Below are 26,471 nucleotides of genomic sequence, written 5' to 3' on the forward strand. Positions count from 1 at the left end.
TGTCCTCCAGTAGCTTCTTGAGAAAGGATGCATGGGAAGCCAAAATCTTTGAGATTTTGTATGTCTGCAAAAATGTTTATTTTACCCTCACATTTACTGAATAGTTTAGCTGGGTATAGAATTCTAGGTTGGTGTATTAGTTAAGGAATAGACTCCAATATTCTATAGTTCAAATAAGACAGTTTATTCCTCTCTTGTATTGATAGTCCAGAGGAAGCAGGTAGGAAGACAAGGCCATCCAAGCCCCCAGTTTCTTTCCAACACATTGTCCCATCATTCTCTAGGTCAATCCTAAGGCAACTTAGCAGCAACACGTCTGAATTCAAGCCCACAGGAAGGGGCAAGAACAGAAGTGGAGAGCAAGCAATTTCCTTTAAAATTGTGACCAAGAGAGTTGCACACACTCTGCTCATGTTCTATTGGTCCCTGTGGGGCGAAGTTATTCTCTAGTCCATCTTTTTACTCAGCGTGTTGCCTTTTCAGGTCCTGGTTTTACACAGGAGTCTAGATCCAATATTCATGTGAGGGCTCTGTGTTAATTTTCTCTATTATGTATGTGAAGCCCATTAAAACTCAAAATTCCAGGCCCCAGGGATAGGCAGAGGCCTGAGCAGAACTATCAGCTTAAGCCCTTAGGCTTCCCAACACTTTGAGTAGCATGCCCACCCGTCACCACTGTCTACAAGGCCCCACGTGGTCTGGGCTGCCGTCTTGCTGCCCACATCCTTCCCTCTCCTCGCACACCAGGCTCTTGACCCTCTGGCTTCCTTGCTGTTCCTAGAGCTCACCAAGGTCTTTCCCACCTCTTGGCCTTTCACGTGCCGTTCCCTCTGCCTGAAAGACTCTTCCCCAGATATCCATTTGGCTTGCTCCCTTCCCATGTTCTGCTCAAATGTCACTACCTCCGAGACTTTTGCTGACCACTGTGAGCCAAGAGCCCCTCATCGCTACCCACCCCTCCAGCTTTCACTTCTCCTCAGAGCGCCCATCACCACTGACATGCTATCATATTTTATTCATTTGTTCATGGTCCGACTCTCCCACTAGATATGTGCCTAGGTAGTTGATTTAGAAAGTGATTCCAGGAAGCAGGAGTGAGGGAAGGGATGTGAACAGAGGAGGAGGAGCCAATACAAGGATACACTCCCAGGCTCTTCTGAGGAGACTTGAATGATGGCTCAGAACTGTCAGGGGAAGAAAGAGAGAAGCCTGTATACCTTCGCTGCTGGCTCCTTTGGTCAAGGGTGGCCCCCACAGGTGTTTAATTCTCCTGCCCTTCTGGGTTGCGTGTGTGTCAGAGAAGCTCTGGGGCGAGAAGCAAGAGGCTCAGGCTTGAGGTGCTCAGGTTGTCCCTGTGCAACGCTGGCTGCAGTCTGGGTGGAGGTGTGGCTGCAGCAGTGGGTGGGGCTGATACTATGCTACAGGGACCTTATATGGATATCTCCTGCTTCGCTCTTTCCCAAGCACTTAGATGAGTGACCAGATGCAGTAAACACTCATAGGGTATTTGTTGAATCAATGAATGGTGCTGCAGTCCAATGGGGAAAAGGCAAGCACAATGAGTTAGAAAATAAAGTGGGCCACGGGTTTATGATGGGTAAATACAGGCCGTCACAGGGCCTGCAGCAGGAGCCTCACTAGTCTATGGAGGAGAGAGGACTTTCTGGAGGAGATGGCCCTTAAGCTGAAATCTGGAAGATGCACAGGCATTAACTGCACAGCTGACTTATAAAACACTTGTCCATCTAAGTAAAAATATCAGTGATAAGGGGCTGGCCCGGTGGCATAGTGCTTAAGTTCGCGTGCTCTGCTTCGGCAGCCAGGGGTTTGCAGGTTCAGATCCTGGGCGCAAACCTAGACACTGCTCATTGGGCCGTGCTGTGGTGGCATCCTACATACAAAATAGAGGAAGACTGCTACAGATGTTAGCTCAGGGACAATGTTCCTCACACACACACACACACACAAAATCAGCGACAGAAATCATAGGTAACATTTACCAAGGTTTTTCCATGGGCCAGGAAATCTGCCGAATGCTAGATGGGTCTGGTTCTTAACCCTGTAACATGTGGACCGTTGGTCCATTTTACCCGGGGGAAGCCTGAAGCTCAGAGTCAAGTGACTTGCAGTGTCAGGGTAGAGAGGACCATTTCCAACCACTTTACACAAGGTGACTGAGGCCCAAAGCAGAGCAGCAACTTGCCCACAGTCACAGGAAGTTAATGGCAAAGCAGGGACTGAAATCCAGGTCTCCTAACTCCTGGGCTTGTGTCCCTTCTCCAGAGCTGGCCAAATAGAATAGGGGCTCAGGAAGGAGGGAGGCGGAGGGGGAATTAAACACGGCCAGGCTGAGCTGGGTGGGCACTCCCTCCCCAGCTATTACCAGAAGAAGCTGAAGGAAGGCACCTGTAAGGCCCGAGAGATGGAATCGGCCATTGGCCGGCTGCGGGCCCGGAAGAAGCTTCCCTACAACCCCCAGCAGGCAGACACTGTGGAAGTTCCAGAAGGAAGGGTCCTTAGGATCCTGAGCCGGCTGAAGCAGCAAGACTATGGTGAGGGCCCTGGGCACGGTGGGGGCTCTGCTCTCCTGGTCACCTGGCCTCTTTCCCTGGGTCCCCCCACAGCCAGACCCAGGGGCTGGGAGAACGGGTTCCCCACTTTGGGCTTAACTGTGTGCATCAGCCACAGCCCATCTCCAGCCCCGCTGCCTTAGCCCTGAGCCCAGGTGGGTCCCAAGAGCCTGGACTGAGAAGGGGGAGGGACTAGCAATCCCAGCTCACCAATTTTTGAACACCCAGTGGGGTCACTCACTGTGCTAGGCCCTTTGCAGATGCGCTAGAACTTAATCCTCATAACCACATATTTACCCCATTTTACAGATGAGAAAACAAACTGAGAAAGATTAAGCAACTTGCCCAAGGCCCCACAGCTAGCGTGCGTCAGAAAGGGGAGTTTATATGCCGATCTGACTACAAAATCTGTGCTCTTTAACTGGGCAAGGCTGCCTCCCCATAATAGTAGGTACTATTTATTAGGCACCTGCTGTGTGCCACTTGACAGGCTAGGAGCATTCCAGAGTTTCTCTAGAGTGTGCCTACCAGACTTTGCCAGGACCCATCGCAAAGACATCCGCTCCTTCTTAAGCCATTAGCCCTTACTCTGTGCTCAGCATCCACCTGAGTGCTTTGCATCTATTATCTTTTTAATCCTCATCAACAACTCTGTGAGGTGGGTACCACCATCATCTCCAGCTTATACAGAAGCTCAGAGAGGTTAAGTGATTTGCCCAAACCCATGCAGCTCATTAGGTGGCAAAGCCAGGATTTCACCTGGGCCTGCCTGCCTCCCAATGCTGGGCATGCTCTGAAGCATTCCCCTCCCCTGCTTCCGCCTCCCTTGCCAGCTGCCAACTTGCAGAGCCCCTATGCCCAGGTGCCCTGCATCCCGTTCTGCCCACGGCTGGACAAGAAGATGGCCCGCCGGAAGCAGGGCAGCCACTACGTGCTGGACCAGTGCACCCCTCCCAGCCTGGCCCCTGACATCCGTAGCCTCTTCTTCCAGTCAGGATCTCAAGGAAATAGGTGGGTACTCAGAGGGCAGCGGCCCCAACTCAGGCCCATCTACTCCCTTCCTTACTGGCCTAACCCAAAGGAATCCATCCTTCCAAGAGATGACGCCCGGGAGACTGTTGCTCCACAGTGGAGAAAGAGAAAAGGATGGAAGGGGGAAGAAACTAACCTTTTTGAGGGCCTGTGTACCGGGTAGACTGATCGTAAGTCAGGGTACTTATACCTTCCTGTGCCCAGGACTCAGTGGCACATATCGTCTTTCTCTTAGGGTGGCACTACCTGCCTTTCTCATGCAGGGGGTTTAACTCTCAAGTCCCTTGCCCAAGTCTAATTCCATGCCAGGAGTAGCAGGAAACAGGCTTAGCAGCTGGGCAGAGGGAGGCTTCCCCACAGCAGGGCCCCTCCAGGCACCTTGGGATAAAAAGCACACTGGGCTCGGAATCGGCCCCAGTCGGACTGCGGGCTCCGCCACTTCCCAGGGAGGGCCTCCTCCTCTCCTGGGCACACAGGGAAGGCTCACTTCCTCCCACCCTTCTCCCCCACCTCTCTCCCTAGGGAACACGGCTCTGATAGCCGAAAGTGGCTCAGCTCCGTGCCGGCACGAACGCATTGACCCTGTGGAGTCCTGACTCTAGCAGCTGTTCAAGGCCTGCAGATGGACGTGTCATCAGGCAGGGACCGCTGCTGGATTTTGCTTTTGTGGCCTGGCAAGCCAATAAACAACAAGAACCTCAGCCTCTGTGCCTGGTGCCAGGGAAGGGCCCCAGGTTTTCATCCTCCCACTTGGCTCTCAGAGTACAGGGCCCCAGCCTCCCTCAGGCTTGAGAACCCCTGAAGCAAGACTCACCTCAAAGCTCTGCCCAGGGTCAGGGGTCCTGCTGGGGGTGGCCTTGGGCACACTCTTGACCTTCTGTGTACTCTCAAAGCACAGAGCTGGGTCTCTCCTGAGTGTCTCCCCCTCTGGACTAGGAGCCCCACCAGGGCAGGAATTCTCTCTCCCCACTTGCTCGCAGGGAGGAGCGAACCTAACAGAAGCTACCTGGGAAAAACCCTGGCCCTTAAACATGGGAGGGCAGAAGGGCCTTGGCCACGCTCTCACCAACAGAGCCCCAGGACCCAGGGGTCCCCTTCCCTTGGAGCCTAAGGGTGTGGGTCCTTGCCCCCCACCCCACACACCACCCCAGGCCTGTGTGACAGAGACAGCCCTTCCCTGGGACTGAGCAGCAGCAGCTCCCCAGTGCTTAAACAAGCAGCCACAGCAAGGTTAGGAGGCCAGGAACTGAAATGAGGACAAGGCTCTGACAAGTTTAAAACATGTATTTAAAATACAATTTATAAAATGCTTAATCTGCCGACTCAGGAGCCCGCGGTGCAGGGTGGGGTGGGGTGGGCAGCTGCCCGCTAGACCAGCAGAGCAGGACTGCAGGGGTGCGGCCCTCCCCCCATGCCCTTCTGTTCAGACACCCAAGGGGCCCATGTGTACCCCTGGGATCACACGGCCAGAAAACAGGACCCCAGAGGTTTCCAGAGTCTCTGCTTACCAGGGAGGCTGGGGGCAGCCCTGCCGGCCCATCCCTGAGCAGAGCATCCCCAGATGGGGCAGAGCAGGGTATGGCTGGGCTGGACAGGGCAGGTGGGGCGGGGCAGTGGGCTCTGGAAGGGGCTGATGGTAGCAGATAGGGTGTTGCCTCCTGCCTGCAGGTGGGGAGCACCCTGATTGAGTGGGCTGAGAAGGGTTGGTCACCAGGCCCGGACCCCCAGCTCCTTTGGTTATAGGCTGACTTCAGAGTAGTGGCTCATGGGAAGCGGTTAGCTGGAAGGTCTGAGGCCTGGCTCATGGGGTAAGGGATGAGCTCGGGGAAGGGGACAGTACCGTGAAGGCAGATAAAGGGGCAGCAGCCTCAAGTTTCTGCCCCCCATTCCCCTGGGGTTTTCCAAGCCAAAGCCTGCAGCTTATTTAAAAAAAAAAAAAAAAAAAAGCACTTAAGGAAAGTTACAGACGACTACAAAAAAAAAAAAAAACACAAAAAAAAACCACACACAAAATCCAAACCGTTCTCCCATCTCCCCCCAACACAATACAGTCTCCTGTTTTCATTTCTTTCTTTCTTTTTTAAAATTTTGCTTGCCGCCTTTCCATCTGAGAAGCCAAGGGTATGACTGCTGGTGGGTGGAACAGGCACACAGCGGGCAAAGCCCCGTCTTTGGCTGGAGGGGATGGGAGCACCAGTCCCCACTACATCCTCAATCCACACACACCCGTCAGCCAGCCTGCCCTTTGGCTCCCGCCAGGGGAGGGGGGCAACAGCAGGTGGTCCCAACAGCTGAGCAATCAGCACTTCTGGCCTTCCCACCTGGCCTACCTCTGTACCCTTCTCCAACTGAAAGACAGTCTCACCTAGGCCAGAAACCACTATTACATGAGGGATGGACACTATACATTTAGAATGAGGAAACTTGGTCAGGGCAGTGGAACTATAAAGACAGCAGCCAACCTCCCTTGCCCACTCATGGAGGTAATTACCCCCAGAACAGCCTGTGGGCACAACTCAACACCCCTCGGGTTCTCACTGACTGAAGCTGTTCCAGCTCTGCTCACAGACAATTTCCTGGCTTCACACAGTTACAAGGCTGTGCGTGCTATGAACTAGCTGCTGATTCAGCTGGCAGCTGGCCCTTCCTCCTAAGGGGAAGACATTGTGGGGTGTGGCTTGTGGGGCCTGGCCTGCATTCCCACAGGGCAAGGTTGAGGGCCAGTGAACCAAGGCTGGAGTGAGCCTGCAAAACTGAAGTTGCCACCTTGGCCACCTCAGACTGTCCTGATCACAAAACATCACACCACCCACTCCAAAACTCATCCACTGAGTGGGGAGGACGTCTGGCTGGCTGCGGGATAAGGCGCAGTGCTACAGAAGAGACCACAAAGCCTGGGCCAGACTGTACACACACAGCTGCTCTGGGCAGCTGCCTCTTAGGCTCTTCCACTTCAAGGAGCCAAAGTAAAACGCTAGGCTCCAGGGACCGGGGGGAAACTGCCTTCACTCCAGGCCCTCGCTCTGGAAAAAGGGGTGAACGATAGCCTAGCTGCATAGGGAACCAGCCTGTCATCACCAATCTTTGCAATACACAGCTTGTCTTTTCCCAAGTGTATTCAGAATGGGCTGCTCCCAAGGTAGTGATTTCACAAAGGAAATGTACCAGGTAGTTACTGAGCTGGTGCCATCAACAGAGATGACGCTCCACAGACCCATGCGAGTTCAGGCCTTGCTGAAGTGGGAGGATCTATTCACCTGACCACACCAGGCAGGAAGCTCAAAGTCCTGGAGCCAGATTCTCTCCTGGCTTTCCTTGTGCTGACAGCAAAATGCTGAGCAAGTCTCACATCCCTCACACCTACGCCCAGGAGTGCAGTCTCACTCCCTGCTCTTTTCTAGAAGCAGCAAGCCTGGCTGGTAGGGAACCACCCTGAGGGGTATGGGAAGGGGAAGTCTATTCACTTTCCCTGTCTCCCAAAATACTGGAGGTGGGCTTGGCACCCTCCCCAGGCTCTCTGAGCCTATAGAGCTAGCCCAGTCTCCAGGCAGGGCCAAGATGCCCTGGGACTTAGCTGGGGGAGGGAGGTATAGGCATGGGGTGCTCATCTGTCCTGGGCTATGGAGCCCTGCCCCTTTTCTGGGCGGCAGTAGGAATACAGAAGCTAAGCTCACCAAAATCCTATTGGTTAATGTTTCTAGTGAATTTCCCAGAAACATTTTTAAGTAGACTACCAAACTACCCTTTCTCAATTAAAAACTCATTAAACTGCTAAAACCCCTCCCATGCACTTTTTCTTGCAAATCAGATATTTGTATAAACAAACAAAAATAGGAAGAAAAAAAGGATATTTTCAAATGGAACTTGCTTTTAAGTGATGAAGACATGCACTTGGGGGTGGGTGGACGGGAGTTCTCATTTGTGTTTTAAAATCCCAAATTAATGAGCATGATAAACTGTTATTGTTGGCACTGGCTTTACCCCAAGTGGCACTGACTCTCTACTCTGAGTCCTTGGTGGGTCCCCCCAACCCTCCCCGAACCCCTACCCTTTCCCTTTCCATTGACTTGGGACAGCCCTTGTAGACGTGCCAATCACAGTGGGAAGGGGGGAAGGGGGAGGTCACAGTGCATGGGGTTCAAGGTCACAGTGGGCGGAGCAAAGGGGATCACAGTGCAAGTAAGTCAGGTCGTTCCCTCTGCTCAAGTCCAGCTGTCTGCCACGGCAGTGCGACCCGTGGCGGACGACCCAGGAGGCGATGATGGCGGCAGCATCCTTTCTTGCCCGCACTTATCTGCGCTGTTTGAAGCCTTGTGATCCATCAGGACCCAAAGGCTGTCTGATCACATTACTGGGCTGTCTGCTGTCTTCGGGTTGGGAGATCCTGGTTGGCCTGAAGGGAAGAAGATCAGAAGGAGGTCTGAAAAAGGATATAAGAGAGGTCCCCAAATCTTAAAACCAACCTCCCCTGCAGCTGGGGCAGAAGTCACAGTGGCTATGAACCAACTCTGGCTCCTTGAGCCTGCTGCTTTGGCAAGCAGACTCAGGGTATCTTTAAGCTGCGAAGCCCTGTGGGCAGGAAGGGTGGGTGGTCCACGGTTACCTCTCATGCCTGTAAGCACTCTCCCCCAAGTCTGGCTTGCTGCTATTCATCTGGAGGCAGGGGGAGTGCTCAAGGGCCCCTCCTGCCCAGAGGCAGTGGCCATAGACAGCACACCCTCCACAGAACCACATGGCACAGACTCTCCAGATGTCAGACCAGGTAAAGACCCCTAACCAAGGCCGGCCCCGTGGCCAAGCTCACACGCTCTGCTCTGGCAGTCCAGGGTTTGCCAGTTTGGATCCTGGGTGCGGACCCAGCACTGCTCACCAGGCCATGCTGAGGTGGCGTCACACACAGCACAATCAGAAGGACTTGCAACTAGAATATACAACTACGTGCTGGGGGGGGACTTTGGGGAGACGAAGAAGAAGACAAGACTGGCAACAGACGTTAGCTCAGGTGCCAATCTCAAAAAAAAAAAGACCCCTAACCAAGAGCTCAGCAGAGTGACCCAGTACACACCATTTGTGCCCTCCTGCTTCTCTCCAAATCATGTGATTAATGGTCAACTCATATCACCATGGAAGACTAAAAGGAAATGGCCTTTTTCCACTCTGCCAAGTGAAAGTTTAGAGGAGAGGTAATGGATGTCATCAAAATAACGAAGAGATAGAGAGAAGAAGGTACACAGATTAGTTCTTCAAGTCACAGAAGACCAAGTCCAAGCAGGACTCTCAAAGTTACAATGAGGCTGTTTCAACAAATATTGCCTTTCCAGGAGGTGACAATCCTACATAACACAACCTCTAGGACTGCAGTGAAAGAAAAAGTCAGGAATAAAAAATAATTTAGAAAATTCACAAAAACATCACAGTGGGCGATTAGGAGACCCAGAAGATAACATCGAAGCACTTAACTGGGCTCTTTCCGCCGTGCCAGGCAGGGTTCTCAGAAGCCCATGTGCATTTAACCGCACAACCACCTGATGAGGCAGGCGCTCTCATTATCCTGGTTTTCAGACTGGGCTATGAAGGCAGAGTTTAAGTAGCTCTAAGTTAAGCAGAAGTAAGTGGCAGCAGTGGGCTCAAACTCCAGCAGGTTTTGACTCAAAGACCATGCCTTTAGCCTCTCTGCCACACCGCCTCCTGGTGCCTGCAAAGGCAGCATGCCAGCAACCCATGACTTCCTGAAAGCTTTCAGAGCAGTGCCGAGCCAACAGGGTACAGACAACAAACTAGCCCCACCAGCCTGGGTTGGCAGCTGGAGCTGTGATGACGCCAGCCCTGATTCTGCTGCTTCTCACTACTCTACACACAGCCAGGCCACTCTCCTCCTTCTCCTCAAGGTGGCCTGCTGGAGTGGTCGATGGTCAGCTCTGCCAGCTACACTCACCTGTCGAGGATGGGTTTCTCTTGCTCCTCCTCGGGGCTGGCACTGCCCAGGATCCGCTTGCGGGCTTCGGCGTACTCTGCCTCCCGCTGTGCTAGGGACTTGACAGGAAGGGCTGGCCTGCTGGTGGAGTTGGGGCTGCTGACCACACCGTTGCTGGTGGGCCTCTTGAGGATGCGGATCTGTGGGGGGGGGCCCGCGGGAAGGCTATCGTCCTGAATCACGATGGGCACTTTGGGAGGAGATCTGGATTTCCTGCTGACGAAGAGCAAACACAGCTTCACAAGTCCTGCCCTTGACTACAGAGGCCCCATCCATGTCCACACCTACCCCCATCACTTTTCTCCCCCTCCCCCCTCTTAATGCTACTCATTATTCTCTGGCCTCTGACCAGACATCACAATTCTCACTCCTCAAGAAGGGTTTCTCAAAAGAGCAACCTTGCCATAAGCTAATGCAGTCCACAGGTCTGCTCCTCAGACCTGATCCCGGGCAAAGAGGGCGGGAACACCAGCTTACTCTGGGCCTTCCATCTCCAAGTTCATCACAGTCACATCAACCACTGTTGGCCCCTGCGTCAAAACATTTCATGCCCACAATCTGATGACTTCAGTTAAAATCCCAGCTTTCCTACACAAACCGGAGTGTAACAGACTGGTGCGGCGGGAGCCCCTTAGCTTGAGGGTCAGCAAAGTGTTCCCCCCAGCCAAGGGCTTTCACCACATGTGCTCCAACCAGTCAAACACTACAAAGGAGCCTGCTCCGCCATCCCTGCCTGGCATCACGACAGGATTTACCAAACTGCCTCAGCCTTCTGATGAGTGACTTGTGCCTCCCAGAGACAAGCTACACCAGACAACTGGATCACCTCTTCAGAAGAGCTTCTGAGCAGAGGCACCTCCCTCACCAGGGCTCTCTGGTACGCTGGACGCGGCGGGACTGGGGTGAAGGACGATCCTAGAAACAATGCTTGGCAGTGCTCAAAGGAGAAGCATTGTCCAAGGCTGGTGGATGTGCACATCAGGCGATGTGTCCACAAGGAGAGGTGGGAAACAAGGGAAGGGAAAGAGACAAAAGCCACAGGAGAAACAGGGATCCAGGCAGGAAGGACCACCCCTCAACAGCCACAATGACCCTCCCCAGAGCAGTCAACTAGCTTCTCTTCAGAACCAAACAGCCCGCAGGGGCCTGTTTTCAGAGCTGTGGTTGTCAGGAGGGGTGCAGACTAGAGGAGCTCAGCTGCTGCCATGGGAACTGGAGCAAGTCCTGGGCAGGACAGGAACGGCATGGCAAGGGGACTGTCAACAGGCGTTAGTGCTGCTGAGACGAGCAGACAGACAAGCGGCCAGCAATCCGACCAAAGCCGCAGGAAGCCAGGAAAGCTAGCGGGTGGGCAGGGCAGCCCAGAGCTCCCTGGGAATGACTGTGCAGCCCATAAAGCAAATCCCGAGAGGCCCTCTTCTCCCTGCCACCTGTCTCTGCGGGAAGCTGACAGGTTATCTAAGCCCAAAGACCACTGCTGAAGTCAATTTTCACCTGCTTTGGAAACCCACTTTCTCTGCTGTCTGGGTGGGGAAAAAAACTATCCCTAAAGGTCTCTAAAAGAATTTCTGAGAATCTTTTCTTCCAGGATACCGCCATGATTCCCTAAGCCACTAAGCCACAGAGGGCCCAGAGACATCATCTGTCCAACCTTCTTATATCACAGAGAAAGAAACTGATGTCCAGAGGGGGAAACAACTTGCCCCAAACCTCAGAGCAACTGGGAGCAGAGCCGAACCTAAAACCCAAGCCTTCTGATTTGCCACCTCCCCACTTTCCATCAGATCACCTCACACAGGTGCCCACTAAGGTAGGAGGCAGGTGCAACACTCCCGCCTCACTCCCAAAGCCTCGAGCCACCATGTCCCTGAGGGAAAGGTTTCCTGCCCAGGAGACTGACCTGCTAACCTAACAGCCAGCTGGAGAACACCACTGACTGCCCAGCTCTCAAATGGCAGAGAGCATGAGCCCTCAGACCAGACAGCAGCCTTACCTCTCCTTTTGTGTGATCTTCAGTTTTTTTTCCAACCGTCTGTCTATTTCCTAGAGGAAAAAAATGTATATAAAAAGTGGAAAAAAATCTCTCTCAAATAAAAACTTACGTCTTTATTTTCTGAGCTAAGGGCAGTGTCCTCTCTCTGACCAGGGACATTACTGTGTTCTTTGAGGTAATGGATGTAAACCTTCCTTTACTAGACTCTGGGGTGTGGGGACCTGACTCCTTCGGGTTCATCTCCCTCCATCCCCACAGCCGTGGTGATGGTTCTAGACCTCGCCACTCAGCTGGGTTCTTTGCATAGCCTCTAACTAGTCTCCCAGGCTCTAATCTGTCCTTCACAGAGGCACTCAAATCAACTTTCTAAACAGAAATCTGATCATGTCACTTCCCCACTTAAAATGCTTCAACCTCTTGCTGGATCAAGTCCAACCTCGTAAGCATGCCTTGCCCATACCTTCCTTCATCTTCTGATCCTGTTTTACAGCACAGCAAAAATGAGCTACTACTAATCCCTAGAGCCCAGCATGCTGGTCCACGTGCACATGTCCTCCACGGGCCTCCCCCCTTGCAAACTCCCATTTATCCTGTAAAACCCAGCTTGATGTCCACACTCCTTTGTGAAGTCTTGCCTGATCCTACACACAGTTAATCACCTGCTCCTCAGAGATAAGCTCTCCCTTTTACATTCCATCACGATCACATGTATCACAGATTTTATAATCTGTTTTACTGCTGTGGACTTGAACTCTGGCTGCACCTAGCAAAAGGCTTAGAACAAGACAGAAGCCTAACATGTGTGGAACCGGATGGCAGTCTGAGTCCTCAGGCCCTCAGCATCAGAAACTCCATGATGCCTCCACACACTTATGCACCAGTGTCCATGCACTGGACAGGAGGAAGCTGTGCACAGAGCAAAGACCAAACCTCCAGGATCCTTGGCTGTCCCACTGCCGTTTCTTACAAAACGTCCCACTCAACCATGCTCAGTGAGGGCAAGACCATCTAGCTACTGGAGAGGGAAAAACTGTACGCAAAATTATACACTTCTTGGAGAGAAGATCTGTACAGAGGCTCTCAACCAGGGGTGATTTTGCCCACCAGGGGACATCTGGCAACGTCTGGAGACATTTTTGGTTGTCACTACTGGAGGAGAGGTGCCACTGGCATCTAGTGGGTAGTCTTGGGATGCTGCTAAAATCCTACAATACACAGAACAGCCCCCACAGCAAGGAATTATCCAGCCCCAAACATCAATAGTGCCCAGGTTGAAAAACCTTGACCTACAAGATACTTGGTATTTTCAAAGGAGTCTATTACTTGCAAAATGTTAGGAATCACTGCCTTAGGAGAAAGTCTTTGAAATATGCTGAGATCCACCTCAGGGCCCAGTGTGTTGTCAGTTTTCACGAATGTTCTATATGTTCTGAAAACGACTGCATTCTACAGTTGGTTGACACAGTTCCAGCTAGTTAACTGCATTGTTCAAATCTTCCAAATTCTTACTGATTTGGATCTATTCACTATGGAAAGAACCAAGAACTATTCTTTTTAGTAAATTAAACAGTTTATTATTATGAAGCGATCTTCCTTGCCTTAAAAATCTATTGGTTAGGCCTGGTGGCTCGGCGGTTAAGAGCACACGTTCTGCTTCGGTGGCCCGGGGTTCGCTGGTTCGGATCCCGGGTGCAGACATGGCACTGCTTGGCACATCATGCTGTGATACGCATTCCACATATAAAGTAGAGGAAGATGGGCATGGATGTTAGCTCAGGGCCAGTCTTCCTCAGCAAAAAGAGGAGGATTGGCAGATGTTAGCTCAGGGCTAATCTTCCTCAAAAAACAAAAACAAAAACAAAAACAAAAACTCATAAAAAAAATCTATTGGTTAATATTAACAAAGCTACGCCAGTTTTCTTTTGGTTAGTGTTCCTAGAATATGTTGTTCTCTATCTTTTACGTCTTATCTTTCCACGTCCTCATTTTTGTCTCCTGTAAACAGTATGAAGCTAGACTAACCATATGAAGCTAGATTTAAATCCACTCTGACGGGGCTGGCCCAGTGGCGCAGCAGTTAAGTTCGCACGTTCCACTTCTCAGCGGCCAAGGGTTCGCCGGTTCGGATCCCAGGTGTGGACACGGCACCACTTGGCAAGCCATGCTGTGGCAGGCGTCCCACATATAAAGTAGAGGAAGATGGGCACGGATGTTAGCTCAGGACCAGTCTTCCTCAGCAAAAAGAGGAGGATTGGCAGCTGATGTTAGCTCAGGGCTAATCTTCCTCAAAAAAAATAAATAAATAAAATCAATCCAGTCCGACACTGACACTCATTCTGATGGGTGCTGAGGTGTGTTGAAAGCTGTTTTTATGAAAGACTCAAAATACACTTAGGCAAGCAGAGCACTGTTTTCTGTATTCTAAGGGCGCCGTCAACTGTCTCGCTAGGAAGCCTCCAGAATGAAAACCTCTCACTCAAGCTTGGGACACAAGTTGGCGTCCAACGACTGTTTAATGACTAAATGGAAAAGGTGCACCGAGAGTGAGGGAATGACCTGGATGTTTTCTGTGAACTGACAGATGGACATTCAAAGAAAATCTATGCCCACAGCTAATCTGCGTCAGAATTGTAATTCTTCTAAGTTCTTTGATTAATAACAGAGTTACTGCCTGAGCAAATACTATGTCTCACGTTGCTCTATGTCTCACATTACCTTTTAAGGGCTTTTCAAGGCTTTCCACCGATTACTTATGGTTTTGAAGTTCCACACTATATCATTTTGCTCCAGTGTGAAAATGAGACTGCCTGCTCAAGTTTCTCCATCATAAACGCAGGGTTTAACATCTGTGGGATTTAGATGTCTTCATACAGGGTCAAAACCAAACGCCTCCACAGGCTGGGCAAGTAACCAGACTCCACATGCAGGGAGCACAGTGGGGAGCTGAAGGGGCCACAAGGCACCCAAGAGCTCTTGCCCTGCCCACAGCAGGCAGCCGAGCCTTGGCTGAGAGGGCCAGAGCTGCCATTTTAGGGGAAATCAAATTCAAGATTCTTATGGGAAAGCTCTAAATTTTTAAACTTTATTACATGAACTCTTGCTTCCATATCACTGTGAAGGCCAAATAAGACATATAGGCAAATAGGCCTAATACATTAGCTGATTTTTTAAAAAACTGTGGTAAAATATACATCATATTAGCTGGATTTGAGGAATCATCCAGTTCTCCTCTCAGGAAAGCAAACTGCTTCCTTCCTTCTCTCAGGCTTTAGGGAAGACAGAGAATCTGCCCAGGCCCAGCAAATGGAGCCCGGGTGGACAAAAGCCTTTCAAGAGGGCATATGGACTGTGTCTGAGTAAACGTCCTCTGTCCCAAAACTAGAACATGACCAGCATACTTGGCACAAAATACAAAGCTACTGGCTTTAAAAATAGTGCCTTACGTCAATATAATGCTCACTGGCTGTCAATACACTTTCCCAAACACTCATTTTCTGCTCCCACCAACCCTGTCTGATAGACTAAGTCGCTTGTATCCTTCTCTGTCAGATGAGGGTGATGTGGCTCAGGGAAGCTAAGGAACTTACCCAAGGTCACAGAGCAGCAGTACAGCGTAGAGGCACCCCTAGGAAAGCCCTGGGAGGCCCCACCCCAGGCTGCTGCATACCCACAACTGCTCGAACTCCTGGAAACGCCTGGCAAAGCCATTAGATATTCATCGCCTCCTCTTCATCTCCCCTGAGTTCCACATTGCTCCCCGGTACTCTGATAACCAACATTTCTATTAAACCCTATCACATCAGGCAGGATGGCTTATCAGAGCTGAGGAAGAATTCTATCAGATTAGAGAACGGGATATAAACCCAACGGCTTTGGTAGAAAGCTGATCCAGGCCATCTCCAGATGGCCAGCTGGACACCAGCGTGCTCTGAGCCGTCCAGGCAGGAGAGGGACTGCTCTGCCAGCAGCTGGAGAGGGCACTGCAACCTGCTCTGGAGTCTGTCCAGGTATCATGAGTCAGTCCATTATCTCCTTGGACAAGGCCCTGCAATCAATCTGCTCTCAAACTCGTGCTCTGAAGAGCTGGAGCAGGTCGAAACTTTCCTACAGGGCATACTACAAGGAGAATGCTAGTCTCCTCCAGAGCCGCAATGGCCCCACAGAATTAAGCAGGCCTCAGAATGTTGTGTGAGGAAGCATCTAGAAGTGAGCCTGAACAAGGAATCTTATCACCTAAGGGCACCTCCTCTTTTTACAAGGATGTACAGAGCCCTGGCCCAAGGTCAAGGCTCCCATGTTAGAGGCCCAGCCTCCATGGCTAGTGAAGAAATCCATAAGCTCATCACTCTGTGACTGTGCTCTGAGCAAGGGTCACCAGGCAGAAGGCAAGCGTGAAGGCACAAGCACATCAGAGGCGAGGTGCTAAGAAAGCTTGATTTCTTATGGCATCTCCTGGAAAGGCTCTTTATTTTTTGCCAAGTAGCACTGAGCAGACTGCAGAAGATGATGCTCTGTGCTCTGATAAGTGGGGTGGCCTCCTCCCTTTGGGCCTAAATCCTAAGCAAAAGATCTCTTGTACCAAACACAGGTATCACTTGCCCTGTGGGGCTACGCCTCTAGAAAGATGAGGTATATACTTCATGGTCTGAGAGAACAAGCAAAACCAGAAGGAAAGAGAGGAGGCAGGACATCACGAAGAAGCAGAGTGGGGAGGAGGGTGGTTCTGGACACGGCTGGTCCTTTGTGGGAGCTAAAGGAGAGGCCGAAGCCACAAGGTGAATGAACTCAGACGCCAACATCTGCAAATTCAACTCACCTGAGGAGGAAGCACAGCTTCACTGGCTGCTGATGCCCTTAACCTTGCAGCGGCCACGCTTGTGTGAGCGTCCGGCAGAAAGCTGGGGGAAGCATATGAGGGGAAGAACAGGGAAGGGGCCACCTCCAACAGCCTAGTTTGTCACACAGTCACAATCTTCAAAAGGAACAAAGGAGACAAAAAGGATAGGGACATATCTGCAAGGGCAGGCAGATGATAATGACAAGTTCACTCCTAAAGCATTAAGAGATGGATGAGAAAGGAAGAAAGGTGAGAAAGGGAGAGGAGAGGAAGAAATGCAAAGGAGAGAAATAGGCTATTTTGGGCCTTGGTACCAAGTACAGCACCATTATGGCTGCACTCAGACCTGAATGTTCAAGAAACAGACTTTATCAGTTCACCTCAGGGTGATGAAGCCCCAGGGGGGGAACCAATTCCAACTAGCCAAACTCATAAGAGACAGAGTGAACAAACCCAAATCCTCATCTGTTACACTACGGGGGTGGGAGTGGGTGTCTCACTCTATCTGGTGCCTGACCTGCTGCTGCCCGCTCCCCAGGGCCTTGCCCCTGGTGCCAAAGGAGCGAACTGCTCTGCTCCACCAGGGCATCCCTCTCTCAGATCACTGGAATCCTCTGGTCACTAATGCAACTAACACAGCTCCTAAGAATCCACGTAATCTTGTATTAAGTGGAGATCTAAGAGGCACTGGCTCTGAGTCAGGAAATAATCTCTGTCTATCAGCAACAGTTACTACTTAAGCGACTTTTCTCAGATAATTTGCCTCTCTTTGTCAGTTTCCATTTCAAAAGATGAAATTTTCTGACTTTCCCTTCAAATGTGAGGAATAATGACTGGTCTGGGGCTCTCTGTGAACCACCTTATCCTATAGGCTCATCTGGTCTGGCCCAACTAGCCCCTGTTGGGGAGCACCCAGCTATGAGCAGGTACTGGGGGACCTATGAAGAGACAGGAACTCTGAGAGGACAAGGGCTTCTCTCAGAACCAGAGCATGACAGGTCCTGATGCACACACTGCCACCACTACAGAAAAAGCAAAGAGAAGAAAGATGCTGTGAAGGAGTAGAAGGCGGGACACGTTCTGGCCCTGAACTCCCCCCATAGTAGGCAGTGCCTATGCTGGTCCTAAGTGGCTACAGGGTTGCCTGTGTTAGGGTCTCCTGGGAGAGCAGTCTCCCAGCGAGGCACCTATGTCTCCCATACCGCACATCTGGATGCGATTTTGGCTCCTCCCGTGGGAGTCTCAATTTCACTTAAGAATAAAGCAAAAGAATTCATAGGAAGATCTAGCAAAATCTGCTCTAAAACTATCAGATACAAAGGTCTCTGTAACTTTTTTATCTGTAACAGATAAAAAACTCTGTAACTCACTGGCTATTTCAAGTCCAGATGTACAATCCAGAGAGACATTTCCAAACAACCTTCACAGCAATTAGTTTAACTCTGTGTTTCATCCCTGCCTTGCTTCTCCGTCGGTGGTGTGGCAGTGTCCTTCCCCGGTAGGGCTGGCCATCTCCAATGCTCCTGCTTATTCCACCTCCCCCGCCTTACTCCAGGGAGGGAAGCACCCAAGGTTTGATTCGACAGTGTTGCTTCAAGACAACTGTGAGGTTCAATAAATTAACGAAACTTCTGGGCAAACACGATTGGATAAGTCAAAAAACACAGAATTCAGCAGCTGAGAGAAGATCTATGGGGGCACCTGTGGGTCACGAATTTATCGGTTGCTTTTTTAATAAAAGACTCAGGTTAGTCTGTTTGAAGGTTCCATTTCCCACAAAACACTCCTCCTGCCTCTGTTACTCCCACAGCAAGGACAACTGCTGCCCTTTAATGAAGTGGGCCACCGCAGGGCACAGGATATGGTTCTAAAATTCACTCTCTAAGGAAGCCCATGCTTTGTTAATGTATCTCAAAGGCCATTTTCCTTCTGCTTCCCTGTAACAAAAAAAGTTGGAGATGAGCATTTATAGAAAACCTACTATAAAGTAGGAAAAGTACTGGATGCTGGAGACTCAGAGGGGAAGAAGGCAATCCTTGCCGACCAGGAGAGCCCAGCCAGGTGGGAGAAGACACAAGCAAATGGCAGTTGCTATATCAGTTGTATGAACAGTGTTTTGGAAAGAGAAATGGAGAAGGAGCAATCCTGCTAGGAGAGGTCAGGGAAAGCTGCAGGGACATAAAGGACAAGAGTTTCAAGGAGAAGAGAAGAGGGGGCATTACAAAACATTGGGGAGAAAAGGAGTGAAAACATGAAGAGAGGGAAACAAAAAAGAAAAGGGATCCAAAATAAGATACTTCCTAAACTAATAACTCTGCAGGCTCAGAGGTTAAGTGACTTGCTTAAGGCCACTCAATTAGCAAGTGACAGAACTGAACCCTAAACCTCAAGAGGAGGAAGCAAAAAGGTTCAGGAGAGCGGCTGGTGGGTGGCCACAGGAACAAATAAGGTAGGATAAAGGCTGACAGGTTAACACCAACCTGCCAGCCCAGGGTTCCGGAGGAAGGACGGTAGCAGTAGCAGACCACAACAGAGCTGCATTCCAAAGTCCAGATCTTAAATCTATGAATAAGTATCCAAAAGGAAGTAATTCTTCAGCAGAGAACAGGCCTAGCAATTTAGATGTATCCAAAACTGGAGTGCCTCAGAAACTCTGTACATTGCCACCTTGAGACAATGTATTGTTCTGCTTTGAGTGCCTCTTCAAAGGGTCTCTCTCCATGGCGGAGGGAATCCATCCAGCCCTTTGCTCTAAAGGAGCGAACGGGCAGGGGTGGGAGTCATGGTGGTAAGTCCTACCTTTGAATAGAGCAGGGGTAGAGCCTAATGGGGCTCCCCTCTCTCCATGTTTCTTACTGCTCCTCCCTTTCTTTTGCATATAACACTAAGCACCGCAACGCTTAGAGGAAACAGTGTATCAGTCCTCAGAGGCAGCAACAAAGAGACTCCTCAGTCAGTCTTAGGAACTTCACACCCTAACCCGACCAGGCCACACTGTCAGGGGCTGGAGAGCCGCCCTCACACTCAGGGCAGCAGCACTCTCTGCTCCAACATCTGCCTTTGAATGATGCATTACTAAGTGCTTGATTTAACTCTCACCACCAGGCAAGGCAGATTTTATTAATCCAATCTTACAAAGGAGGAAAATGAAGCTGAGAGAGAGGTAGGTAGTGACTTGCACCAAAATCAGACCTGGCACTTGAACCCTTAGCTTACTCTTTTGACTTCTACTGCCATGGATGGAGAAAGTGGGTCACTGACCGGCAGAGGCGACCTATCATTTCTTGCTACTTTTTATAACGAAGACAGAAAGGCCCTACTCCCAAAGGAAATATTAGGCATACAGACTTTGGGGGAAGGAACAAAGTCACTCTTAGCTCCCCACATACCAGGTTTTATTCAAACACCCAAGGGTGTTGTCATCAAAGGTTACTGAGAATCTCGGCACTCAGGAGGGACAGCGCAATGTCTACAGGACCAAGCCAGTAAAGAAGGCAGGACAGAACACAATAGGTATCTAGCAAGGAGAGGAGAGCAACCTAGACCCAGGGGAAGGCACTCAAATTCAATATTTAAAAAACAAGGTGCACCCCAAAAAAGTCTATAGGCTGAATACCTGAGGGCTGCCAGTTTGCAACTACAGATATAAGGATCCTAAGAGAGCAGAGCTGTTAAATCTTCTCAAGAGATACGAGCAAAGATGATTTATGTTATCTCATTCTACTTGGCCAGACAGTAAAAAGTTATTTCCCATTTATGATCAAGGTTTCAACCAGCACCTCACTTGCAGTCACTATTCTTAGTATTACAACTGACAGCAGCATTATCCTTTTGACTCTTGAGCACAGAGTTCAAGTTTCTCAGAGACATGAAATTTATTAGCTCATCACCCAGGCTACAGAAGCAGGAGGTCAATCCCAAGCAAAACAAACACCACACTTCAAAGGAACTTGCAACTAAGCATCCTACAGCACTTAACTAACTAATCACCTGCTGAAGAGCAAAGGTAAACAAACCCTCCAAAAAGGTCCCTCCGAGAGTGGGCTCAGGAGGGGACCAACAGCCTGGGCTGGGATGACCATGTGATTTCCTGGACACCAAGACTAATAGTCCCTACACCTCACTAGGTCACTGAGACTGAGGGGGATAAGGAATGTAAAATGCACTCTGCCTGGCCTATAGTGAGCCCTCAAGATGCTGTCTAAGAAGTCCTTCCAAAAAGGGCCCGTGGGACCTGGGAGCTGGAGGGCTTCTGGGCAGTGTCTGTTTACCAATGAGATGGGCAAGCAGTGAGACAGGCAACTAGGTAGCAGAAACAGAACTGACAGTTGGAGGGTAACAAATGCCTTTTTTTTTTTTTTTGGTTAAAGATTGGCAATTAGGCTAACATCTGTTGCCAATCCTCCCTTTTTTTTTTTTTCCTGTTCTTGTTCTCCGCAAAGCACAGTTATACAACTAGTTGTATTCTAGTTGTGTATTCTAGTTATGGGTGCCTTTGGTTGTGCTATGTGAGATGCCACCTCAGCACGGCCTAACAAGTGGTGCCATGTCTGCACCCAGGATCCAAACTGGCGAAACCCTGGGCTGCTGAAGCGGAGTGCGTGAACTTAACCACTCGGCTACAGAGCCGGCCCCACAAATGCTTTTGTAAGCCAAGAAGGCCAGAGCCTGAGGGCTGGGAATGCGGCTCTCAAGGTCAATGAAGAGTGGTGACAAGCCTGACCTTTCCAGACTCAAGTCATAACTGCCCTGTCCCATCTCATCTACGGATCGCACCCCTGAAGAATGCAATTTTAGTTGTACATATTTATTACTCCTGTTAGAAAGGAATGACTGTTATTTCCTGTGTTCATTTTATAAGGGAAAGAGTTTGGGTGTGAGGAGGGGATGAGTTATTGTGAGGAACATTTTGAAACGTCTTACGATCAGGGATAAGATTCTCTATCTACATACAGACCACTGCTGGGATTTGTTGAGAATTTTTGTGGTGGTTGGTTTTCACCTTAACCTTCCCATCAGCACCCTGCATCAAGGTGAATGTTAAAGAGAAGGATGCTTGGCAGAGGCTAAGAGAATTAAAAACACTTGGGAAGAGAAATCTCTGTGATTACTACTTCAAAAAAATCATTTTCATTTTGTATTTTGGTCACAGATATTAGTAGCTAAACTCAATCTTCTAGCAAACCAACAAGTCAGTAGTTGTCCTGTGGGGAAAGTGTGCAGGAAAGAACACACACCTTGTGAAGGCTAGCTACCTGATACAGCCAGAAACCGACATCACCTGTCGGGGGCCCATCACAGTGTAGAAGTGGAAACCGGAAGGAAAGGGCTGACCCCAAGAATATGTTTGAGTCATCAGATTTACACAACAGTGTCTTTTCTCTTGCAAGATTTTGCCAAAAGCTTTAGAAAGATACACTAAGTTCTCTCCTCTTGTAGAAGGAAAAGCAAGAAGGCCTGTGAGTGCCCAAATTTCCAGCCCACGGCAACCATGGCAGCACTCTTGAACACCGGGAGCATGCTGGGAACAGGCCCCCCATGCAGCCTCAATGAAAAGAGCTGAGAAGTTACTAGAGAAAAGCTCATTATCCTCCTTTCTTTGAAACCACAGTGAAACATCTTTTTCCAGAGTCCCAGGGACACACTGCTCAGCACAATCATGTCTAAACTGGCAACTGCTTTATAGAAAACCCCCTCTGAGGACATCACAGTTCCTAGGACTCAATCTTCCCAAAATGATGGGGAATACCTTAGAAATGGTCCCTTCAGGCATGGTACACCTGGATTTGTGCTTCCTGATACCACAAATCTTAAATGCCTTCTTTACTATAAGGACGGACATAAAGAAATCAGCACCAGGTAGCCCCTAAATAACCATCTGTTATTTGCCCACTCCCCAGAGCCACTGCACACATTCCATAACGAGAGCAGTTACAGGTAGTGTGGAAGACCCCAAGGTGAGGTGGCAGCCACACTTCAGGAAGAATGGCCTCTTTTGCACAGAAAGAGAAATAAATAGAAGTTCTTATCTCTTAAATTAAAATCTATGTCACTACTGTCCTAAAAAAAAAAGCTTCAAAGCTCTCCTCTGCTTTCAGGACAAAGTCCAAGCTCCCCAAAACCACGTACAAGAAGGCACTTCCCAATCTGGCCCCTGCATACCTCTCTGGCCTCATTTCTTTCCACTCAGCCCTGCCAAGCCCCTACCCTCCAGCCAGAAGGAAATACTTGAAGCTCTCCCAAAGCTGCACACTCTTCTCTCCCTGCCTCCTTGCCTCTGGGTGCACTGGCCCTACATTCTACCCGGCCCTCCCAGACTTACCACTGCTTAAATCAAGTGGTCCTTCAAATTTTAGTTTAGGCATCACCTCCTCTACAAGACTGCCTCTGATCTCAGCCACGGTACCCCGTTTACGCCTCTTCCAAAGAAAGTGCTGCCTTCACTCCTCTACTGAACTGTGCCCACTGCCTGGCACACAGTAGGTATTCAATGTTTACTGATGCCTTCCTATAGACTTAGACACCATCCAGCATCGCTCATGGGGTAATGTTTATATGACTGGCTCAATGAGGGTAGAAAGTAAACATAAATTTGAGATCTTAGCTCAGAAGACCGGCCATCCTTTAAATCACTTAAGACGCATTTTCTTCTCATCAGCTACAACACTTGCCCTTCCAAAAAAGAAAAAAGGCAGCTCTTGAGCTGTAAGGAAATTAGAGAGGTTACCAATGTTTTACATTTATGTACCATCTTCCTTCCCCTAGGACTGGGTTAGTGCATCACCAACAAGATACACAAGGCCTTCTTTTTTTTTGGTCTAAATAACAAGTGGATATAAAGCTTCAAACCATCAGATATCGAGCAAAATGCTGATCTGACTTTTTTTGGAGCACAAAGATGTTTTGCAATTACAAAATGCTCTATTTGTCCCTTGAGATGCGCTTAAGATGAAGGACACAATTCTGAGTTTGGATCAAGATTAACTCATTTTTAATTTTCATTTCTCTCAAAGGAGTGTATTTCTAAAGAAGCATTTCCTTGGTGGAATGTAAGCTATATTTCTTGAATTGTCCTTTGATTGGGGATGTAACTCCACGGGAGGAAACAGGTAAAGGAACGATTTTATATTAGGTAAGTTCACCTACCTAATAATAATATTATTATAATAATTTTAAATAATATCAAAAATACCTAATAATAATAACTAAAAGCAAAAAAGCAGCCTATTTACAGAATACTTGAGGTGTTTCTCAAAGTTAGTCTTCCCCTGAATGACACAATAGGATTTGATACTGAGTATTCTGAAGATATGCAGGAGACAATGACCTCAGATATACTGACTAAGAAATTCTAGCATGATGTCAAATTTTTTGTGTGGTGTTGGAGGACAGGGAATCACCAAAAGCCTCTACTTTCAAGGATTAGAACTGCCTCGGGATTATGTAAAGTTTGGATGTTCACTTTAAGAATCAGTCAATCCCCATTTGCTAGTCTTCTTGCCATGCAGGTTTTTTGGTTTTTTTGCAAGGGTGTGGGTTGGGGTGGAATTTAACACTTACTACCATATATCAGTTGGTAGAGAGGGAAACCTGAAGCTAAGACTTTTACATATGCAACTGGCTACATCTGAAAGACATGTACAGTCAGGCGGTCTCCCGGTGATGTGGACACAGTGCTTCAGCCCCGCCCCGGCTCCCCTCTTTCAAAAGTGCACATTTACAAGACCCTTCCTGAAATTCGAAAAGGGAATCAAATTCAAGAGAGCTTCAAATAAAAGTCCAAAGCAAACATCCTAAAAACAAAAGTTAATGCCCAGCTCCCAAGTCTTCCACAGGTTCCCAGGTAGGGAGGCAAGAAAATGCTAGAGAAAGAACCCAGCTTCGGAGTTTGACAGCCTTGGGGTCAAATCCCAGCTTCCCACTTACTATCTGTGTGACCTTGAGCAAGACAGGTTACTCTCTAAACCTGTTTCCTTGTTGATGGAAGGAGAATAACGTCTCTACAGGTTATTTCAATGGTTCAGTTAAATAAAAGATATATAACGGAACTTGCATTCTGGCCATTACTGCTCACTATGTCAACGAGGCAAGGTTTGGGTTCCATCTCTGGACCTGGCACTTTTAAAGGGTTTTACTAAAGTAAAGGATAGTAGGAAGAATACAGGACAAGCATCAGAAAGATCTAAGTTAAATCTTACATCTTTGGGGTTTATTCAGCTATAAAAGGCAGGACTGGGTTTGCTGATCGCTAAGCAATTTACCCATTCTGAAAAACTAAAGTAATCCCCAATTTTTGAATCCTACATTCATTTTTGTTCATTTTCTTACTTCCTTAACATGAGAAACTCAGGTCCCTTCGAAACAGGTGAGAAGAAAACAAAGAAAGGCCAAGATGCTCAAGAAACTTATCATTTGAGTCACAAATTGCAGGCCAAGGTTTTTTTGCAGGGGGTGCCATGAAGGGTGTCTGAATGACTCACTCATATTAGCGGTAGGGAATCAACGCCTCGACCGGAAATGCTACATTCTGTGGCACAAAGTCACTGCTAAGCACACTGCCGATCACATAGCTGACACTCAAAACAATGTTTGCTGAATAAATAAATACCCAACTCACACCTGTTGCTCCCTATAAAATCTTTCAATTGCTTTTCTAACTCAGTCAAAATCCAAGAAAAATGATCGGCAACTAACATCTGTACTAAAAACCTACTGAACGAATTAGTTCTTCCAATCCTCAATTACGCAAAGTGGAAAAACACAAACACCGTGAGCGAAATGCTGAACCACCGGAAAAAACTCCGAAGCCAAGTCTCAGTATTCCCGTAGAGATACACCCACGGCTGCGAGATCAATTTCTCCGCCTCTTCCAGGGCTGACAAACATCCTTAAAGGCGCTCGGGGAAGAAACACCCAGCTCCTGTCTCTGCTCTCCACGCCCTACTCTCAACACAGAAGCCTTAAGGTGGATGTCACTCGAGCCAACACTGAACAGACACGAACACGAGGAGGCCAGAAAGACATCTCCCCATCTTCACAAGGGTCACCACAGAACCACAAACTCTGAAAAGACCAAATTAATCACGAATCTAACAGAATTGGCTGTTCCGGCTCGGGATAAACTATTTTCCTACAGCTTTTGGAGAACAGCAAAAAACTCCAAAAGCAAGTCGAACGGTCCCCTCCTAAGAATGCGTCTACTTTAGATATCGCACCCCTCCCCCCTCGGCCCCGGCGAGCACCCCCCAAGACCCTCCCCCGGGGCTCAGATCGTTGGGTGGGTACCGGGGAGAGGGGCTGCCCGCTGGAGTTTCGGTTGTTCTGGCAGGATCTCCGGGAGACCCGCCTGCAACGGGCTCTCAGTAAAACTGAAAGAGAAAAAAACCCAGACTTGCCCACCGTGGCGGATGGAGCAAAGCGGTGGGGGATTTTAGCGGAGGTGAGGCGCCCGGAGACGACTGTTTCCCCTCCTGCTCTCCGCTGCCTCCTCCCGCTCTGCCCCGGAGCCGGGCACGCCGCCCCGGTCCGCGCACCCCCCACATGGTGTGTAGCTCCTCATCACAGCACAGGAACTTTAAAATGGTGCCGCGGGCGGGGGATCTGACGAGAAAGGAAGGGTCAAAGGGGCCCGGGGCGAGTGGGCGCGGGGGCCAGGAGAGGAGGCCTTCGGTGGCGGGTGGGGTGCCCAGGGTGACGCGCACTCTGGGGGGGTGGAGGAAGGCGCACTGGGCAAAGGTGGAGGGAGAAATGGAACGCGGCCCCTTTAAGAGGCCTTCAAGGCGCTCAGGGACCGGGGGGCCTCTCCTCCACCCCCGGCCCGGCGTGGGGGGCCCTTCCTTAGGGAGAACCATCCCCAGACCCGCTCCCTGGAGGCTTCCCTCACGCCAGGTCCCGCCCGGCCCTGCCCCGGGGCGGCGGCTCCTCCTTACCCCGCTGTCTGCCGCCTCCTCCCAGCTCTCAGCGACCTCCTCATCTTCCATCTTACTCGCCGCTTTCCCTCCTCCCCCACCCTCTCCCCGCGCCTGCGCCCTGAAGCGCGCCTCCGTCGCGGGCGCCGGCACGCAA

The 26,471-nt window shown here is 49.7% G+C and overlaps 2 protein-coding genes across 14 annotated transcripts in view; one reads left to right on the forward strand and one right to left on the reverse strand.

Moving 5' to 3' along the window:
* The window catches only part of SPATA21 (spermatogenesis associated 21), a 53,434-nt gene extending 49,131 nt beyond the window's left edge, over window positions 1–4,303 (forward strand). For all 12 annotated transcript variants that reach the window (XM_005607491.4, XM_070260875.1, XM_023635665.2 and 9 more), the window contains 3 exons: window positions 2,377–2,552; window positions 3,404–3,581; window positions 4,125–4,303. In XM_005607491.4, coding sequence (XP_005607548.3) covers window positions 2,377–2,552; window positions 3,404–3,581; window positions 4,125–4,182 — 412 coding nt within the window. In that variant the 3' untranslated portion in view covers window positions 4,183–4,303. The remainder of the gene's footprint in view (window positions 1–2,376; window positions 2,553–3,403; window positions 3,582–4,124) is intronic.
* Window positions 4,304–4,868: 565 nt separating this feature from the next.
* On the reverse strand, window positions 4,869–26,471 carry SZRD1 (SUZ RNA binding domain containing 1). 2 transcript variants are annotated; one of them, XM_005607493.4, is made up of 4 exons: window positions 26,336–26,471; window positions 11,570–11,619; window positions 9,538–9,789; window positions 4,869–7,995 (listed from the first exon to the last, which is right to left on the reverse strand). In XM_005607493.4, the coding sequence occupies exons 1-4, from the start codon at window positions 26,384–26,386 to the stop codon at window positions 7,893–7,895; spliced, it is 456 nt and encodes a 151-aa protein (XP_005607550.3). In that variant the 5' UTR covers window positions 26,387–26,471; the 3' UTR covers window positions 4,869–7,892. The 2 variants fall into 2 exon arrangements, with proteins under 2 accessions (XP_005607550.3, XP_001488645.5); XM_001488595.7 differs by having other exon boundaries at window positions 9,538–9,792; window positions 26,336–26,463.

The sequence above is a fragment of the Equus caballus genome, chromosome 2 (assembly GCF_041296265.1).
Source record: "Equus caballus isolate H_3958 breed thoroughbred chromosome 2, TB-T2T, whole genome shotgun sequence".
NCBI classification, from domain to species: domain Eukaryota; kingdom Metazoa; phylum Chordata; class Mammalia; order Perissodactyla; family Equidae; genus Equus; species Equus caballus.

What these genes read in the sequence shown, in the direction of transcription:
- SZRD1 (XM_001488595.7), bottom strand. Translation starts at nt 26,386, where the DNA reads ATGGAAGATGAGGAGGTCGCTGAGAGCTGGGAGGAGGCGGCAGACAGC. An exon ending in AGGAGGCGGCAGACAGCGGG is followed by an intron (nt 11,620 to 26,335) that starts GTAAGGAGGAGC and finishes TTTTTCCTCTAG; the next exon opens with GAAATAGACAGACGGTTGGA. An exon ending in GAGAAACCCATCCTCGACAG is followed by an intron (nt 7,996 to 9,537) that starts GTGAGTGTAGCT and finishes TCTTCCCTTCAG; the next exon opens with GCCAACCAGGATCTCCCAAC.